At 40.9% G+C, this 19228-nt stretch overlaps 1 protein-coding gene across 2 annotated transcripts in view; it reads left to right on the plus strand.

The window, feature by feature from the left end:
* The first annotated feature begins 1985 nt into the window (after positions 1-1985).
* Positions 1986-19228, plus strand: part of SNX4 (sorting nexin 4) — a 31378-nt gene continuing 14135 nt past the window's right edge. The window contains exons 1-6 of one of the 2 annotated variants that reach the window (XM_052675603.1): positions 1986-2354; positions 3302-3417; positions 10783-10921; positions 10998-11147; positions 12081-12128; positions 15862-15917. In XM_052675603.1, coding sequence (XP_052531563.1) covers positions 2001-2354; positions 3302-3417; positions 10783-10921; positions 10998-11147; positions 12081-12128; positions 15862-15917 — 863 coding nt within the window. In that variant the 5' untranslated portion in view covers positions 1986-2000. Of the gene's footprint in view, positions 2355-2631; positions 2659-3301; positions 3418-10782; positions 10922-10997; positions 11148-12080; positions 12129-15861; positions 15918-19228 lie in introns of those variants that run through there. The other variant, XM_052675604.1, reaches the window with a different exon arrangement.

The raw sequence follows: 19228 nt of genomic DNA on the forward strand, positions 1-19228 counted from the left end.
CTCATGCTTAGAGTAACCTGAAGGAAGTCATACTCACCTTCAGAGGAGGGGGTCTGAAGAGAGCCTGACAGCACATGTAGCTGTGTCAAGCTAGGGGGAAACACTGCCCAAAGCAAAGGTTTGAATGTCCTGCCATGCTACTACAGTGAAAATATTTATTCCCAGCTTGGACACTTACAAAATCTGACTAACACTCAGGCTTCTGATTAGTTCATAGAAAAAGTTGTGTGATCTGCTAGTTAGATCTGGAGACAGATGTTCCTGACTGCTGAATCATATTTGCAGGTGTGTCGATCACCTGGATGAAGACCTTTCATACTGCCTTGGTTTACCTGTAAGAGAAGATAGCTTGCTTTGCAGGTGTGCTGGGGGGAAATGTGGCTCAGGAGGAGCACTCTGTGTAGCTATGGTGCCTTTGGTGCTTATCAAAGCTCCTCGTTGCACAGTAGTTCATGAAAAGGGTCCCTCATACTTCCCTCTAATGCTCCCAGGCTGTATTGTCTCTAAGGGCTGTCCATGTTTGTCATCTCGGAGTGGACTCTGTCATTATCCCTCTCCAACACACACTGTATTCATTTATCTCCACATCCGTACTATGCCATGACTCTACTTTTTAGGAATAATAAAAAAAATTCAAAGCTGAAAATAGTTTTTGAAATGACTGGATGTTACAACTGCAAAATATTGCTGTATTTTATTGATAACATTGTTTCCATAATAAAAATATTTAACACGAAGGATGATGTCCTGTATGAGCTTCACATAAATATTTCCATTACATCTCTGATAGGGATCTGAAAAATTTCAGTATGCACATCCTGCAAATGTGAGTGTAATTGATACAAGGTATGTATCTTAATGTACATCTTGAGTAAACATAAAAAGACCATACCCTAATGGAAAACAGACTCTGTCTTACAATGTACAATCACGCTCTTACATCTAAACTGGACTTCGGGTTTAGAAAACAAATCCTAAATCAATCAATTGAAAGGACAGATCATAGTTCACATATTTGTAAAAAACTTTTGTTCTTTGCTGAAAAAGCTTGGGAAACTCCATCCAGCCCCAGTGGTGGAGGGGTGGGAAAGGAGGGACTGAGGTATCAGTTCAAACAATCTGAGGAAAACGTTGAATAAACATTGAAGACAACAGAATAGAAACCAGACGCCAAATATTCATTTGTGGGGTCTTCAAAGGGGACTTTGTGATTTATTTTAATTGTTGTTGAAAGAGAAAGATTAATTTGGGGATGAAAAATGTATGCAAATTCAGCTCTAGTTATTACTAAAAAAAAGATTTCCTACTCAAAGCAGAAGAAAGCAAAGCAATGAAATCTATACCATCAGCTCTTCTGTTCCCTAAGCTGGCTTTAAGCTAAGTTTGAGAAAGGCACAACTGGAGGGACTTCTTTGTTTGATTTGGTAGCTGAATAAAGACGGTGTGGCACTGCAGCTTTGTGAGGCAGTAAACCCAAGGTCTGCAATGACAGAGGTGTGGGTCCATTGTACACAACACAACATGGATATATTTGCACCAGGAACATTTTCACGGTGATGGTTGGCAGAATCTTAGTGCCAGAGCTGCTGAACATCCTTCCAAAAGGGTAGAAAGGCAGAGAATTGTTTGCTCCTGCTGAATGAGAAGAAAGGAGGTAGCTGAAACTTTTATTAAATAACAGCAGCTTTCCAAGAGATGAACTGTGGGGACCGTACCCACTCAGTTATCTCTTGAGTGATGAGGCTTCAATGGGGAGGGAGAAGGGTACCAACTATCTCCCACCAGGGGTAGAACACGGGGCAGAGGTGAGAGTGAGCACAGCACAACAGAGTCCTTCGGTGCCTGTAAAGGAGTGACATAAAGGAGCAAGCGTGGAGAAATAACGGGCTGGTGAGCTTTAAAAAGAAAACAGCGAGCTGCCAAATGTGAACAAACATCTTGTGAGAAAGTTAGTAGCCAGTGAAGGAGACTCCGTAAAGCAAAGAGGCAGCTGTCCGGCAATGGAAGAGCACGGAAACGAGGGGGGTGGATCAGAAACCCCTCAGGAACGCGGTGCCCGGCCGGCCGGACGCTCCGGAGGTTCCTTTAGCGAACAGCGGAGGGCAGGAAGCCAGCACCTTCCGGACGGACCGCCGCGCCCGGAGCAGGCCGGGCCGCCAGGCGCCCCACGCCCCGTGCCTTGCGGCCGGGCCCGCCGTGCCTACCGGAGCGGCCTCGGCGCCTGCGCGCAGCGAGGAGCCGAGCCTCTTATCGCCATGGAGAGCGCCGAGGCCGAAGTGAGCGAGAGCCGCCCGGAGGAGGACGGCGCCGTGCCCGCTGGAGACCTCCCGCTCCCGGAGCAGCCGGCAGCCACGGTGAGGTGCGGGGGTTGGCGGGGCGGCCCGTCCCACCGCTTCTGGTCCGCCGGACCGGGCGCGGCCTACCCGCGGGGCCGAGCACCGGGCTTTCGTGAGCTGCGCCGCCCGGACGCGGCGCCGCTACGGCGGGGAGGGGCGCGGGGCTCGGCCGAGGGGCGTCCTGCGCTGCGGGAGGGGCTGCAGCCGGGAGCGGCTCTGCTCTGCCGGTCCGGGGCTGTCCGCTCCGGGAACGCGGCTCCCCTCCTCCTCGGCTGGTGTTCGCGCTGTCTGCCCGCGGCCATAGCGCCGGATGCTGATAATTGTAATTAATATTTTTACTTATCAGGTTGCCCCCCTCCCTTCACGCATACACGCTCGGAGTTTCTCTCTCCCTGCTGGATTCAGTGGGAGGTCCCCGGAGCTCAGCCTTTCCAGGGGGTTGATGTGGTCCTACTGGTTTCTGCCTGACTGTGGGAGAAGATCCTTCTCCCAGAGAGTTAAAAGCAAAGCACTGAAATCTCACTGTGTGCTCTTCTTCCTGTAAGAGGGGAGTAGTGCTGTGCCCCAGGTGTTTGGAGGAGGGATGTGCTGGTAGTAGGGTACTGATTTGTTAGGAAGTATGGGGCACTGTTGATACTGTTAGTTGTTGTGGGTTTTTTTTTTTCTTCTTTTATTTTTTTCTTTTTCTGGAGTTAAGCTGTTATGTGCAGGAGAAATGTTTGTTCTCTTCCTGGCTTTTGATAACTTCTGGTCTCTGAAGCTATCTGCTTGTTGACTTTTTTTTTTCCCCCTGAAAGCAAGTTCTCTCTTTTCATGGTGTGTGCCAGATTTACAAACGGATATAGAATGAAATGCTGCTAAAAGATTTATTCTATCGTGGTAATGATCAAAGGGGAGGTAGGGGCGGCAGCCTTTGCTTTGTGCGGTGAATGTTACATGAATTTTCTTTTCCCTCCTCTGAAAAGATGGAAGACTGCTTAGCAAAGAAAATGGAAATCACCGTTTCAGAAGCAGAGAAACGGACTGGGAGAAATGCCATGAACATGCAAGAAACATATACTGCTTACCTCATTGAGACAAGGTGGGTGATGAGAACTCGCTCTCAGTAGGCTCAGATGTGCCATTCCAAACAGGCTTCCCCTCCCTCCCCCGTGAAAATATTCAGGAACAGTCGCTGAGAGGATTTAGTTGGTTTATGATTTGTTAAGTGATAACAACATACTCTGGAGGATCTTTTCCTGCAAAAACTTGGCATCTGATCTCCAGTTCAGTATTAATGCTGGTCTTGCTTAACTGTGCACTGTAATTCTTCATTTGAAGATAGATGGAAAAACGTGTGCTTGAAAGATATTGCTTTAACATGGTGTCAACAACTGTATGGCCTGGATAAATTTGCATGAGTATATATAATGTTGTATGTGCAGCTTGCGTGTGAGAGAGGTTGTGCTTTGTGGTCTGAAGTAATAGTTGGACTTGTCTGGAATCACAAGGAAATAAAGGAGTCTCTTGACTTAGGTCATGTGGTCAAAATTTATGGCTCCACTCGTGTTTGAAGTGTGATTGGATCGAGCAGAACTCCTGGTAAGTGTTCTAGGGTAAGGGTTAATTAACTGTTTCCTTCCTTTGTGTTAGCTTGAACTTTCACTGCAGAACTCACTGCTTTTAATCTTCTCCTATTGGTAAGATTAGTAATGTGGGTATGTTTAACACAGTTGGTATCACAAGTGCAGCTCTCAATTTTAAGTACTGGGTAGCAAACAAAGCTTTGAAATGCCTTACTTAGGGCTCCTTCCCAGTCACAGGTGACCTGTTATGTGGGGTCACGTTACTCAGCTGAAGCAAGGATATTAAGATCAGACTTTATTAGGAGTTTTGTCTCTAGCTTCTCCACATTAGCAGTTCTAACCTTTGGGTCTTGCCTCAGGAGCGATGAGCTGTACTGATAAAAACCCTCTGAAACAAAGCAGTTACAGTTTTGAACTCTTCAGCTTGTGCAAAATGCAGCACTAACATGAGTCCTCCATTTGCTGGTTAAAAGTCTGCTTCATTTGTTTAACTGGTGAAGTGACACGCCAGTCAGGCTGTGAAGCAGATCTCCAGAGGTGTATTTAGTATATTTTTCTTAATTTTATGAAGCAAATCTAAATTAGAAGCAAGGTTTATTTTTCAAATATCACAGCTCTTTGAGAGCTGCTGAGATGTTTTAAAAATACTTCCACAGTGTATTGAAATTGAAAATCTTATCTTCTCACATAAGTAATCCTGTTTTTCCTTCAGTGTTGTTTCTCAATGAAAGGAAAATTGGCATCACTGTTGTCTAGCTGTGATGTGGAGGGTACTCTGGGGGCACCCTTGTGCAGCACCAGAATACACTGACTGCATCTCTCGATCATCCCTACATTAAGCTCACCCCCACCAGTCTTTCCCACTGGTTCTTTCTCAGTGGCAGAAGTGTTTTGCTGCTCAGATTGCCTTCTTTCATTAAGATTTATTTCATTCTGTGGTCAGCAAATACTGAGACCAATTTCATGTTTGTCGCGTAACTATTGAAAATGTGGGTTTGTCATATCTCTAATAAAATAGGTTCTCTATTCCTTTTGCTGAGAAGGCAAAATTTCTTGCAAAAATATAATTGCTGGCTATTAACTGTGCTTCCTGCTGAGCCTGTAGCTGTAGGTGGGCTTCACAGCAATTTGTCTGTGGGTAATAGGATATTTTGTAGCCAAGGAATAAAACTCAGTTTATAGTTATATAAAAGGAAGACCACTTAATAATAGTTGCATTACATTTATGTGAACTGGGGTTCCGCTGGTACTGCTATCTAGGATTTAATTTCAGCTTGAATTGAAGAGCTGTGTGCAGCTTGCTGAATAAGAGGCACAAGGTGGATGCAATTACAGCCACCGTACATTTATTATAGAACAGGAGCTGAGTACCTAAACTTTTAACACGTTAGTTTCACTAGCTCTGATAAAAATTTTTACAGAATGTAGGTAATGATGTTGCTTTATTTTTCTTTTCGAAGTGAGAAGATTTACTGGCATTCTCACACTTTCATTTGCTTTTTCTTTTTTTTTTTTTGGTGTTATTACACCTCAGGATAGATTTTCTTTTTTTTTTTTTTTTTTTCCTAATGAGACAAAACAAACTTCCCTGCTGCAGACTGCAGAACCTCAGCCAATTCCAAGGGTCATGCTTCCTGAAAGCATCTCCTTCAGTGTTGGTTTACACCTTTCTGCATTAGCTTGGTGGGTTTTTTTGGTGAGCTATTTCCGTTCAATTAGTCTTGAAGTCAGTTTCTTTCACAGCTTCTGTTAAACTGCACTGTTACTTAAAAATAACTCCGTTCTTATGCTCTCCCTGAGAGAACAGATGAACACTTCTACCTCTGTGCAAGATGGCATTAAGGAGAATGCACAACTTAATGATAAGAATTTGTAACTAAATGCTCTTCCTTGCAATGTGGGTGCTCAGCATGTCACTTGCTTCCTATAAGGGAAGAGGCAAGTATCCAGAACCTCGTATATTCACAATTGCTTGCTTATTGGAAATTCAGGCATCTGTGTCTCATGCCAGTTTCTTCTTGTAACCACAAGAACAGAGATGGTATAAAACTTATATATATATGGTATAAAACAAATGGAATTTGACTCCTGCTCTTTTTTCCTTTTTTTTTTTTTTTTTTTTTTTGAGATTTAACTAGGATATATAGAGCACCTCTAAAAGCTCTCTGTTGAACTGCAGTTCATTTTAATTATAGTCCGTATGGGGATGCCTTTCTTTCCTGTTATCCTTTAAAGTAAACAATCTCTACTGTAGTACCAGAGCATTTCCATTAAGCTAACTCTGCTTCCGTCCCTGCTGGCGTTTGGATCTCTATCCTCGTCCTCATGGTCCCAGTAATGAGGTAATAACTTTTTTTTTTTTTTTAAAGGAAAAAGGAGCACAACTTCTTGCAGCCCAGTACTGACTACACAAAAACTGCTCTGTGGGAAGAATGGACTTGGAAATCTGTAGCCAGCTAGATCAGGGTTCAGTGCTACCAGTGCTGCACTGTAGGACTTGAAGGATTTATCCTCTGTGGCACTTTCTTTGAGTTCCTTTCCCAAAATCTCCTGTTCTGTGTTGGGTGAGGCTGGGAGCCCAGCATGTGCTTCCCAGGGGGAGCATGGAACAAATGTCCAAAGGGGTATAACAGCTCCTGATATAATGGCAAAAATACAGATCTTTTTCAGTCCTTGTCAGTCATGGAGAGTTGCTGGTGCCTTCAAAGAGTGTGTCAGGAAAAGCAGGAGACAATCAATTCAGTGTGAGCTTTAAGGAGGGAAGAGTCATTAGATGGAGAAAGATGGGAGAGCTGAAAACTGACCACCCAGCTGATTTTTTTAGTCAGTTGATATAATGAATCATTAACCTGCTTAATAGATGTGTATTTTAGTTAAATACAGTGTGCTGTTTAGCTGATGATTTTCACAGTGAGATGACGCCTTCTGACAGCAGAACTGCCTCTCTGTCTTACAGCTTGACTGGTAACTTGAGGCAACCTACAGAGTATGGAGCTGATCTATAGCAATCATTTTTATGTTTGTTGAGAGGCTTAAATATGTAGACTGTTTCTAGATAGCTGATGGACAAAGCTTCCCAACTTTCTTAACTGATGTTCTTGTACGTAGAAGGTGAACCTTGTCTGCTGCAGTAGAGTGCAGGTGCTGCTCCTGGGACGTGGAGAGATTGGGGGTCTGAAAGCAGATGTGCTGCCTCTGCAGTTGGTGAGGTGCTTATAGGATTCAGAAGGAAGCACACCAATATGTTCTCTTCTCTAATATTTTGCAGCCATTCCTCTTTTTATTACATGAAGAATTGTTTAATGGCTCATTTCAGATAATTAATTTAAATGGGAAGAAGGTATTTAGGTGGACTGAAGTTTTCACATCGGCACTTTGAATTAAGGCAAATGAATGTGGCTTCTGGAGTAATGTAGTCTTCCAATTGCTTATGATAGCATCAGTTATGAGTGTAAAAGCTTTCAGGTTTCAGTTTTATCTTTTTTTTCTGCAGTCTCCTTCAATGAATAACATGCATTGTTAAAATTGTACTTAGAGAGGAAACATATGGTTTTCCTGCCTGCAGACCGTACAAGTATTACGTTATGTTTTTAAAACCAAAACAAATTGAGAAGTTTGACAGAATGTCAACAAGTGATTATAATCTTAATTGAAACTGGTGTGCAGTACTTGAACTTAATGGTAGAGTTCATAACGTGGTCTAAAAAATTAGATGGTAATGAAGGTGTTAAGTGTAACGAGTACCTTTGTGGATTTCCCCTTCCTTTCTGGAGCAGGGTTCCAAGGACTGGCTGATGTTGTCTTGTTAGTTCTGGCAAGTATGAAGCTGATATAGCAGGTACTCTGGAAGCACAGTTGAGGCTCAAAATGGCCTGTCCTTATGGCTTCCAGTTCATAATTATCTATGCAAAACAGTCACGAAGCATTAAAGACAGAATTTGCACTGGAACATTGTCTTATCAGAAGGCCACGTTCTCTTAGAATGACAGTTTATTGATGGTGTATTGACCTGAACCACTGCAAAAGATAAATGGACTGCTGCACTATTAAAATACACGATGGTCCTGCTGATGTATTTGCAGGATGGGAACCTGCACTGTAAGTGTGTTCCCTTCTAACACGAAATCCACGCTATAGATGTAGAGCACGGGCTTTTTATCAAACACACCTTGATCTATGAAGTTGCTTTCAAATTTATGAATAGATTCTTCTTGATTTCTGTTTGTTTTCTCTTATTTGTAGCAGAGCAGTTTTAGTTTTTTTTCCACACTTATGTTAAAATTGGTGATAATATGAGTCAAGCGCAGGAATGGGAAGTTTTAAGAAAAATACAGCTTTAAGGTTGTGAAGCCAGCTTGGTGAAAATGAGGAAGAATGGTGAGGCAGAGTTGGATGAGTTAAGAGAGGTTAGTTATGGAAAACAAGTTACTGAACTTTATGCTTCTTATTTATACTGCACTTGTATTGGAAATGAGAGAGCTATATTGAGTTATGTAATTGCAAACGTGCACTAATAAAAATCTGGGTAGTTCTTTTTAATGTCTTTAGAAATTACCTTTCTAAAAAAGTACATTTGCAAGTGATGTAGGAGTGTCTGTGCCAGATACTTTCAAGAAGAGTAATTTCTATTTCATTCTTCTCTGAGCTGACCTCCTTGATGCTGTAGGGACTCACAAGATAAGTTGGAAAGCGACAAATGTTAGATTAGACGTGCACTGACTTAGGAGTTGTTTGGATTTATAGGCTGAAGAGAGCAGAACCTCTGTCTGCCAGTGAGAATGAACCCTGTTGTCTTGGCCTGCAGTTTTGTTTTCTTCATGTTAGTTTGTGCAGTGTGTTCTTAGCATCCACATCATCCTATGCTGTATTGATGGGGGGCAGCCTTGTTTAAGCATCAGAGATAATCCATGCAGAAGTTAGTTCTCTTGAAACTTGTGTTGCAAGCCAGAACAACTGAGTGATAGCTGCAGAACTGGGAGGTGAGAAGGATCCCTGATTCTTAAGTACTTTTATTTGTCTTGAATGGTCAAATTATTTACTAGGTCCTACTGGTAGTTTCTTCTCTAGGAATGTCAGGTTTGTGCCTTCAGCTTGCAGCCAAGCAACTAATCTGAGGCGCGGTAACTTAATTCCCTTTCTATTAAGATCTGCCTCCAGCTCAGCAACAGTACAGTTGCTAAACACCCACTTCACAGTAAACCAGAGAGTTTTGGAAATACTTACGCTGTGCAGTGTTCCAGTAGGGATGAGTGCTGCACAGCCTGTCAGACCAGTGCTAAGCCTAGGCTCTCCAAAGCACTGTGCTTGCAGTTACATCTTAAGATCGAAACACTCTACAATAAGGAAGTTCTTCCTACAGATGAACTGTAGGATGTTTGCAGTGTGACTTGGTGGCTATCAGCAGTGTGCTGGCTGTTTTTTGAAGTCAGTCTCAAAGAGTATTCATCTGCAGCAGCTTGTGTTGAATTGTCGTTTTGTTTTTGTTTTTTTAAAATGAATGCATCCTTGTTCTTATTCTTTCTCCCCGTCTGTCTTCTTCCTACAGCTTCAGTTACCTGGGATAAACACAATTAAGTATTGAATAGTATGTGTGCTCTTCAGATATATTTATAACATTACTCCATGAAGTTCTTATGAGTTCAAGAACTGCACAGGGTGAATGAGAAGCTGTGGCCACAAATTTAAATGCAGGAAATTCTATTTAAACCTAAGAAAAAAACTTCTTAAAGGACGTTCAAGCATGGGAATGGGCTGCTAGTGTGGCTGTAGACTTGTTGCACTTGGAGATGCTCAAACCCAACTGGAAATGACTCCAAGCAACCTGTTTTTAGCAAGAGTTGGACTACAGACTTACAGAGTTCCTTCCAGCTTCATATGATCTGTGATAATCTCATAGCAGAGTTAATACTGTTCCATGTAGGTTTCTGTCAGGGCTCGTACGTTAAGTAGTCACTTCATGTAAGAGCTAAGGTAGACGTAGACATCACTGGTTTCTGTTAAGGGCTGTGTCTGAAGTCTCTGTTTATTCTGGCATATGCTAACTGCCAAGAAGTGTTATCGTCCTGATGCTTGTTTTATGATATTGCAAAGAATTTGTGTTGCTTTAAATGTCTTGTATGAAGACTTTTAAAAATGGTTTTTATGTTACTTTTCAATCCTATAAGATTCCATTTCTCCTTTTATAGTAACATACAATCCTTTAGTCCCTTGCTAGATGTTGTTGGCTTTAAGTGTTCAACAAAATGTTCAGATACATCAATTTTTGTACCTGCTCACCTTATCCTGACCTAGTTTATTAGACTATACATCCTTAGTCTTACTTATGGAAAGATACTATTCCAAACAAAAGATTGGATATGACTTGAAATTTGTCACGTTTCTCAAAACAGAAAAAAAACCTTAAACATTTTTTTAATTTTAAATTATACTTTTTAACTCTTCTGGCTATTGCACTGATAAAACTTTTGTCTTTATAAGTGAAGACGCTCCCAATGAATAGTGAATTCTTTCTTGTAATGCTTTGTTTCCTTCAGCTGCTCATGAAATGGTGTTGGCTTGAAGCCTAACAACTGTTCCAAGACAAATATATCTAATTCTATAGTGATGTGAACTAAGCCACTTACATAACTAGACTGTGACCTACCTGTTTGCTTGTGGTGTGATGAAAATTCATTGACTTCTTCCTGTTCCCGGCACGTGCAGAAGTTGAATGCTATCTGGCAGATAGCAGAATTATTTTCTTTTAAATGAAGTGTGTAGACATGAAACTAGTGCTAAACTTGATCTTAATCTTTACTGAGTAACTGTTCTTAGGATCATCTCTACAACTTTTACAACTACAATTAGTAGCTTACTAATGTTCAAACTGTTCTATTTTTCAGAGCTGTTGAGTCCCAGAATGAGGGACAGTGCTCCCCAGTGGACTCCCTGTGGCGGCGTTACAGTGAATTTGAATTATTGAGGAATTATTTGTTAGTTACTTACCCACATATTGTTGTTCCACCTTTGCCAGAAAAAAGGGTAAGGAAGCTGTGACTGCAGCTTGCTTCATATTGTTTCTTATTTGTTTGCCATTAACACTCTTCTTTTTAAATAGGCTGACTTTGTTTGGCATAAACTATCAGCAGATAATATGGATCCAGACTTTGTGGAGAGAAGAAGAATTGGCCTGGAAAACTTCTTGTTACGTGTGGCTTCGCATCCTGTGCTTTGCCAAGACAAAATCTTTTATTCATTTTTGACACAGGTATGGTAAAATGATGTGCTTCCTAAATATATATTTCTAGTGATTATTTCTTTAAGATAATATCCTTTCTTTCTCTTTCCTTCCATTGATCTTGAGCTTGTTCACGGTTTAGGGGAAGGATGGACAACACGAATACATTTGGGTGGAAAAGGCTTGTATGTGTAAAAGCATCTTAGCGGCCTGTTGCAGTTGTACAGTTGGCTTTCTAATGCACCTTATGGTTTTATTCCAGTCTAGTTAGGAGGCTCCTAAGAGAGAATTCCCACCCCATTAGAGCATCATAACTGACAAGTTAGTGTGTGTTGGTTGGGAAAGCTTTCCTAGAACTAAACCTGAAATAGCATCTTGTATGGCTGCCAGCAGAGAGAGTACTAGCTTCCAATTTTCTTTTTGGAAGTTTCTTTAGCTTTCAGTTTTGAACTGTGATCCACTCCTGTGTAATCCCAACAGTTGTAATCTGGTTGTTAGCCAAAACGCTGCATTCCACAGTTTTCAAATTTAGGAGTGTCTTTGTTCTGTGTTTTGATCAGAGATTCCCAAATAGCAGCCCAAGTAGGTATGTCTGCACTAGCACAGCTTAATGTGCAAACAAACCTGAATGAGTAGCAATATGGAATTGGTGATGGAACAGCCATTACAGGTGAACAAGAGGACTGTGCATGCACGGTGAACAGATGACATCAGTCATTGCCTGTATGTTCTTGGTATGTGCTCTGCCTTAAGGTTTTGGGGCAGAGCTTAACGTGTAAGCAGAACATAACAGTATGTTATTAACTCATGTTCTTGAAATCAGGTGGAGAGGGTGGCTGAGGCAGGACTCAAGCTTACTGAGAAATCTTCTTTCAGCTCTGATACAGTTATGGTACAGAGAGTTGAGGAAGCAGTGGCATTCTTAATTCATTGTAACAGTACCTTCTTTTTCTGTATTTTTAGGAAGGTGGATGGAAAGAAATGGTGAATGAGACTGGATTTCAGTTAAAGGTAATTATTATAAATGTCTATCTTGTGACTGGGCTGCACACACTTCAGCATGCGCGTTTTCAACTAGCTATGAAAGACTTTGATGTTAAAATGAGTTAAAGGCTTTTCTTAATGCTTACCTGTAACTGCAAGAAAAAAGTCACACTCATAGCATGTAATGGGTAAGTCTTCAGTTGTCAGATTCTGTAGGAAGTTTAAAACGTATGATATTCAGTGCTCAGCCTTGTAATTTTGCTAGTAGTGGGAGCTGTCATCCTTAGAAGCTTTACAGCTAATGAACTTGAGATCACTGCAGCACTTTTGTATGTTGATGCAAGCAGAGGAGTCTGAATTGTAGGAATTTGTGCTAAAAAGGACTAAGACAGGTGAATTTGGTGCACCTTATCTGTTTCACAGAAACATGTCTGATAGTAGTGCTATCCACATCGATAACAGTGAGTTGATGCTTGCCAGGATGTGAAACTAAGAATCTAACAGATTGCTGGGCTCAGCTTGGAAAAGTTACCATGTGGGGACAGATGCTGAGCTTTTGTTCACTGTAATGTGGTCAAGCCATGAAATCACAGCTCTATTTTTCCAAATAATTAGAGCTGAAGAAAATTACTAGTGCTCTTAACCTCAGTGTCCGAGGAACTTTGTTACCAGTACTTTGTGAGAATAAATTTCTCTTTTCATGGTAGGGCTTGCGTTTTGCTGGTATTCATAATGCAACAACTCTGTTTTCCTGGTCCATAGACCTTTTTTTCAGCTACAAGTTCAACCTTTTCAAACAAGTTCAGGAAGTTTGTACTGACTTATATGTTCAGGAGTGCACACTCTGGGAGAAAGGGAAAGAAAACTTGCTGCAGAGTGCTGAGAATACTTGCATGCTTGAAAACACATTCTAAATCTAATGAAAGATGAGCTGAGTCCCATTTTCCTGCTGGTTTGGATTTTGTATGTAGTTTTTCCTTTACAATTCTTCTTTCCTTAAAGAAAAGTAACTTTTTTGCAGAATTCTGGGGAAAAGCTGCTTTTCTTTATTCAACATTAAAGGGTAGATAAAGCTCTCATTGTCTGGTTATTTAGCATTATGCTTGAGGACAGATATGTGTAAAAATGGCTGTCTGTATGTGCAGGATTACAGTCAGACCACTGGTTCTGGCACTTCTGCTGTCTCTGCTACTGATGCATTAAAGCAGGATGTGCATTTTGTCCCAAAGGGTTTGAACCAGGCCAACTTGACTTTAAATTAGGCATTAATGCAGTGTAGTTGAGCATGTTATAGTTGAATGTTGATATTGGAGGCTTTGTTTATTCTGCCAACTGTGTCATTTAATCATGTCTTTCCCCCCTTCCCAGCCCCCAACACTTAATTTTGTTCTTCAGGGGATTTGTTACTTAGATCCTTTAGGAATGAGAAAGCAGTTATTTCCCCCCACTCTTTAGTTTACTTACATGCTTATGGCGTTGCAGTAGGAATACACTGTATGAAACCTCTTTGATTGTACTTCATTTGGTAGAGAATTACCTCGAAAATGCTTGTAAGTAAAGTTTAAGACTGGACAGATGTTTTTCTGACTATATAACAGTGCGGTGCAAACGGTTGTGAGTGGTGTGTGGGAGTTACTATGCTGTTAATGGCAAGGAAACAATCCAACCTAGAATGTTGTGTGCTGGCAAGGTATTGGTTCCTTCCTGACAGTGCTTTTATACTTGCTGCACTCTTCCTTCAGAGCATTTCATGGCTGTAGCAAAATGCAGAAACTTGCCATGTAACTGTAATACAGGGAGATGATTGTTTTCAAGAGTAAACCCATGTATATGCTGTCCAAGAAGCCCTGATGGCTTTGATGCTTGCCATTTGAACATAAAAATGATGTTTGTGCAGTGGCTACCTACAGGGGGTGGCTTTAATTAATGGCAGAGTAACTAAGTGGTTTTTGAACTGCAAAAGGACATGTGAGAATGACACACGGGTGAATCTGAGCTACCTGAAACCTGACTGAGACATATAATGACCTGTGGAGGTAGATCAGTAAAAGTGAAAGGACATACAGGCCCTTGAAGTCCTCTAAATAAATACAAGGCTGGGCTAGGAGCTGGAGTTACTGCAGTGTTCTGTGTTCTTTGTGCTTCTCAGTGCCACGACTGCCTTTCCTTTTCAGTGTATTAGCAGAGGAGTATTGGTTGGCAGTGACAATGAACTTGTTTTATTCCAGTGTCAATCACTCTTACAGGTTTCATTCATCTACATTTTGGTTGGTGGATGACTTTGTATTGCTTGTGGAAAGACAGACAGCTAAATTTAGCAAGCTGCTGTTCTGATACAGAACTATGGTGATGCAGAAGTTTTCCATCAGTAACTCTCACTCTAGTTGTTTTTTCCTAAACTTGGTTGCTTTCCTGAGTGTCTTCCAAATACGGAGGTGGTTCCAGGTGAGAGGATCTTGCACTAATGTTTAAATGCAGATATTTTCTGCTCAGGTCATTAGATGGGAGGAACCGTCTTGAGCAGGGCATGTCTCTTCAGTGGACCTTCCACTGTAAGTGGAATTTGCCATGAAGGGAGGACCTCCCTTCTTGGTCTGGGAGAATGCCATGTTCCATTCTCTGTACGGTTCAAAACAGCTCTTTAAAATCTGCTTTGGTGAAACCGGTGCACAGAGTATTGCTGTGTCATTTACTAACAGTAACAACTTACTGCTAGCTGGTTGTGGTGCCAGTTAGAAGTGCTTTGTAGGAAATCTTGAACATCTCACAAGATATATTCCTTATTGGACTTCCAGTAGAAAGAAGGATGTTGTGATCAGAAGTACACTTTGGCCCTTTCACTTATCCTCTGATTTTCGTGCGGTATAAATGAACCTTCTGTAAGCTGCACATGGAATGCCCGAAAAGTTGTGATCTGGGACCTCTGTGGATGAGGCTGGGATGTCTCATCTGCATTGGTATCTTTTATTTCAGAGTGAATTCCCATTGCACAGTTTTTAAAAATTCAGCTGAACTTAAAAACAACCAGACAGCCAAACAAATAAAACGAGCAAGCAGAAAAAAACAATCCACCCACCTTCTTAGGGAAATTCTCTGCTGCTGCTACAGTCATTAGTAAAACAACAACACAGAAATTAAGATAGCTAATTACCTTTTTAATTAGGTATGAACTTTCCTCTGTGGAGGATAATATATGCTATGTTATGGAAAAGAACACTGCATTAAAAATAGCTCTACTCTGATATACAAATTACATATTTTCTCTAGAGCAACTCATAAAATAAGAGAACACCATGTATGCCTTTGATTTCACTGGGGATCTGTTCCTAGCAATAAAGAGCGTACAGAGGTCACTCTACCACTGGTTTTATTTGGTTTGAAAAATATAAAATAGTTTGTCCATATGGTCTTATGTTACCTAATTGCTTCATCTAAAAAGAATGCAGGGTTGTGTGTCTTAACTCAGTGATTTGTGTAGCGTTTTAAGAAGGAACTATTTTTGTGAGATTTGGGATTATACAGCTTAATGCTAGTGGATGCTGTTTGCACCCAAGTTCACACAAATATCTTGGTTTTCTACTTCTTATTAAAAGATCTGACATGTAGGGCAGCTAGTGTCAACTTGTTCAGTGTCTGAAGATTTAAATATGCCAGGAAGGCAAGAATTTTTTTTTTCTAATGGTGCTGCCAGAAGGCTGAGGTTTTTGTCACTGGAATTTAATTGCATTAAATTAACAAAGCTTTTTTTCCCCTTTTTCAGGCAGATTCCAGATTAAAAGCTCTTAATGCAACATTCAGAGTGAAAAACCCAGACAAGTAAGATTCCACATCCTTCCTCCCTCTCTTTCCCCTTTTCAGTTACAACCGTAACTTTAGATGACAAACTATTCTATCTCCTTAGAATAAATTCAGAAAAGAAAAATGATCTTTCTGCACCTTAGTTTTGAACAGAAGCTCAATAAAGAGGCAATATGAACAGATTTGATACATCGTGTTGCTAAAACAGGAAAATGCCATCGCTTCATGGAAAATGAGTCCTTCCTTCTAGCTAGATTAAAAGCTTGGGAAGGTAAAATAAAATAAAAACACACAACACCAGATCAGAGAAATAACTTCTTAATATTTTTGCTTGCAATGAAATCTTTCCAAACATGAACAGAGTACAGATTGATAGTAGATCTTTCCAAAAGTCTGCTAGTATACAAATCTAGATGCATGCATGCTGGTGCTGTAGTTCATAGTTGTCTCCAAACTGCCAGATTTCACAGATGCTTGTGGAGGTCTTGAGGTCAGTTCAGTTCTGCTGCAATTTGGGATACTTGGAGACAGGCACTGAAAGCAATCTGATGGATTAAAAGACTGGTCAGAAGGATGAGGATGAATAATGGGAGGATGATCAAACCCTCGGTGGTTTGAGGAGATATGAGTGTCTACTGTAATAGTCTGAAACATTACAAGTCTGTAATTGTTAGAAACATTAGTATGCAGCAATAGGACGAGGGATTTTGCTGATTTCCATTTATAAGTGTTAGACACACTTGCAGAGCCCTTATGGATTGATCTGCTGTCCAGCAGTGGCAATAGGGTGTGCTCTGTAGGGTCAGGGCATGTGCCTGACTGCTTTCTGTTGTCTGTTCTCTTTATGCTTCCCAGCACCTATGGGCATTGTATCAAGGATGTTAGAGGGTACAGACCTTTCTGAACTTCTTGATATCCATTGGCAGATTTCTCTGAGTTGGTCCAGGCCCTCTTTTCTGGAATTTGCCGATAGTATTTATTTTTGCAGCCTCCTGTGGCAGCAAGTATTTTAGTGTGTATTTAATGCATATGAACATTTATGAATGAGGTCATGGTAATTCTGGGTGAAGTTGTCCCCATGCTTGAGTCCTCTATCTTTTTTGTTTGCGAGCAGCAGGAGTTTGCTTTCCCTTCTTATGTGATGGGAAAACTTTGCTAGTAATCTGCCCAAACGTGAGAAAGGCTGGTTAATACTGAGATGAGACACTTACTGATATCTTTCAAGGCAATGTTTCAGAAAGCAAAGCTGTTGTTGAAATACGGGTTGGTAAAAAGCACGAAAAGAGTTAATACAAGGAAATTAGGAGGAAGGCATTGTAACAAAAACAATCCCTGAATATCTGACTTCACAGTGCTTAAGAGATACAGCACCTGCTTTCTATTGTGTTCTGCCACCTACGCAACTTCCAAATTGAACACTTAGTTACAATGGCAAGCTATTTTACAAGTTGTATAATAACCAATGAGCGTATCCTGTATTTGTTTATTAAAAGGCTCTCCCTGACTGTAGCATGTGTGGCTTGAGAAGGCACAGTGCCTTGCTTTGTCTAGCACAGTAATGCCTGAGCTGCCTGCAGTCTGGCTCCTTACTCTTTTATGTTACCTTTGATGCTTGTTTGAGTGGGTGGTAAAGAGGGTTCAGCAAGCTCACCTTGCTATAACTGATGGCACTGCTGTGTGGAGTGTAGGTGTTCTGCCTGGGTCCAGCTGCCTGAATCAGTGAGGGTCCAGATGAAAAACTGCTGCAACTGCCAGTTCAGATTGTCCTGTGATGCTGTGGAACTGCACCCTTAGCTTAAAGCAACGTGAGGAACTTTAAACAGCTGAAGTGATGCTGCTCTTGGAGGTCAAAGGCAGACTGGGAGTTAAAGCTCTTCCTGTGTGAGGCAATTAATATCTTTTCTAGTGGAATTATATAGTGATAAAACTTGGGTGTTCTGATTATCAGAGGTAGATTTGCAGTCTGTCACCTACAGACCTCTTTTGAATTCACACCCATCCTCTTCTTCTATCCTTTGTTCTCCGTTAGTACTTTGAATCAAAACAATAGCTTTCTTCTTGGTGAAAGATTTCTTTAGAAAACTCTATGTTGTTTCCAAAGGCAAAATTAAAAACCAAAACCAACAGAAAAGCACCAAAGCACAAAAACTGCTCTCTATCACAAACCAGGCAAATGGTACAGACCTTGTAGTACTGTCCTTACTGATTTGGAGAACTACAGCTGAGTAAAATGCCCAAAGTAAATAACTTGTATTGAAATGCCACCTCCCATAAATGAAATACTCTTCTGTACCATTACCATAACATCTTTATGCAAAGAAACTCGATAATTTCCCTTACAGAGTTGTGGACTGATCTGTTCGTCATTTGTGTCTGAAGCTCTGTTTGGTTGCTTAGTTCTTAAATATGTGGACTGTTGGTAGTGTTGCAGAACCAGTAAAACCAAGGGAAGAGAGCTAGACTTGTTTCAGTAGCTGAGTGCCAAAATCACATCTTGGTTCACAGCTTCTTTTGTTACAATACACTGGGAAGTAAATATCTCTGTATATGCCTCTCCAAACTCAGTTTGGAAGTTAGGTGGTACTGTAATTATTGTTGTACATGAGTGTTAAGTAGTGCTTGAGAAATAAACATTTGATCTACAACACCATCAATCTCTTAAAAACACTTTTTGCTGAGAGCTGGCATTCTTAAGACTCAGTTTATAGGAAACATTGTGCAAACAGGCAGTTTTGCTTTGGTTTGTGCTGTTCAGAGACAATAATAGGGCAGCTTGATTCAAAGGTGATTTTTTTTTTTTTTTAATATGGGGGAGGTATTGGTATGGGAGATGATACATTGCTGCTGGAGTCCAGGATGCTGAAAGTTGTCCTGGGTTCCTGACTCTTGCCTTCAGGGAGTACAGCATTCCTAAAAGCTTTCTCGCCACAAAACAGAGTAAATAACACCTTTCATTATAAATTTCTGGAGTGGGAAAGGGAGTCTTCCTGAGCTGAAGGCATGCTTTTTAATCTTTTGTTCTTAGTTCAATTATTTCAAATATCTTCACTGTTTGTGTCTGCAGCTGTCTGACATGCTGCCCTGGTGCATATTTTATAAAGTGTAAACTGAAAAGATTGCTCTCAAAACCCCACTGTGCAGATCAATGACTATTTATTTTTCCCATACAGTTTCTCTGCTGGCTTTTAAATCTTTTTATGTACTTTAACCCTGTGTGTGTGTCACAGTCTTATAAAAGATGCTCCTCAGAGATCAGAAATACTAGAAATGGTAATAAAACTTCTACTTCCTGAGTACAGGGAGGAGAGTTTTTCAGGTGAGAACTTCCT

Source organism: Tympanuchus pallidicinctus, unplaced genomic scaffold (assembly GCF_026119805.1).
Source record: "Tympanuchus pallidicinctus isolate F22 unplaced genomic scaffold, pur_lepc_1.0 scaffold15, whole genome shotgun sequence".
In the NCBI taxonomy this organism is placed as follows: Eukaryota; Metazoa; Chordata; class Aves; order Galliformes; family Phasianidae; genus Tympanuchus; species Tympanuchus pallidicinctus.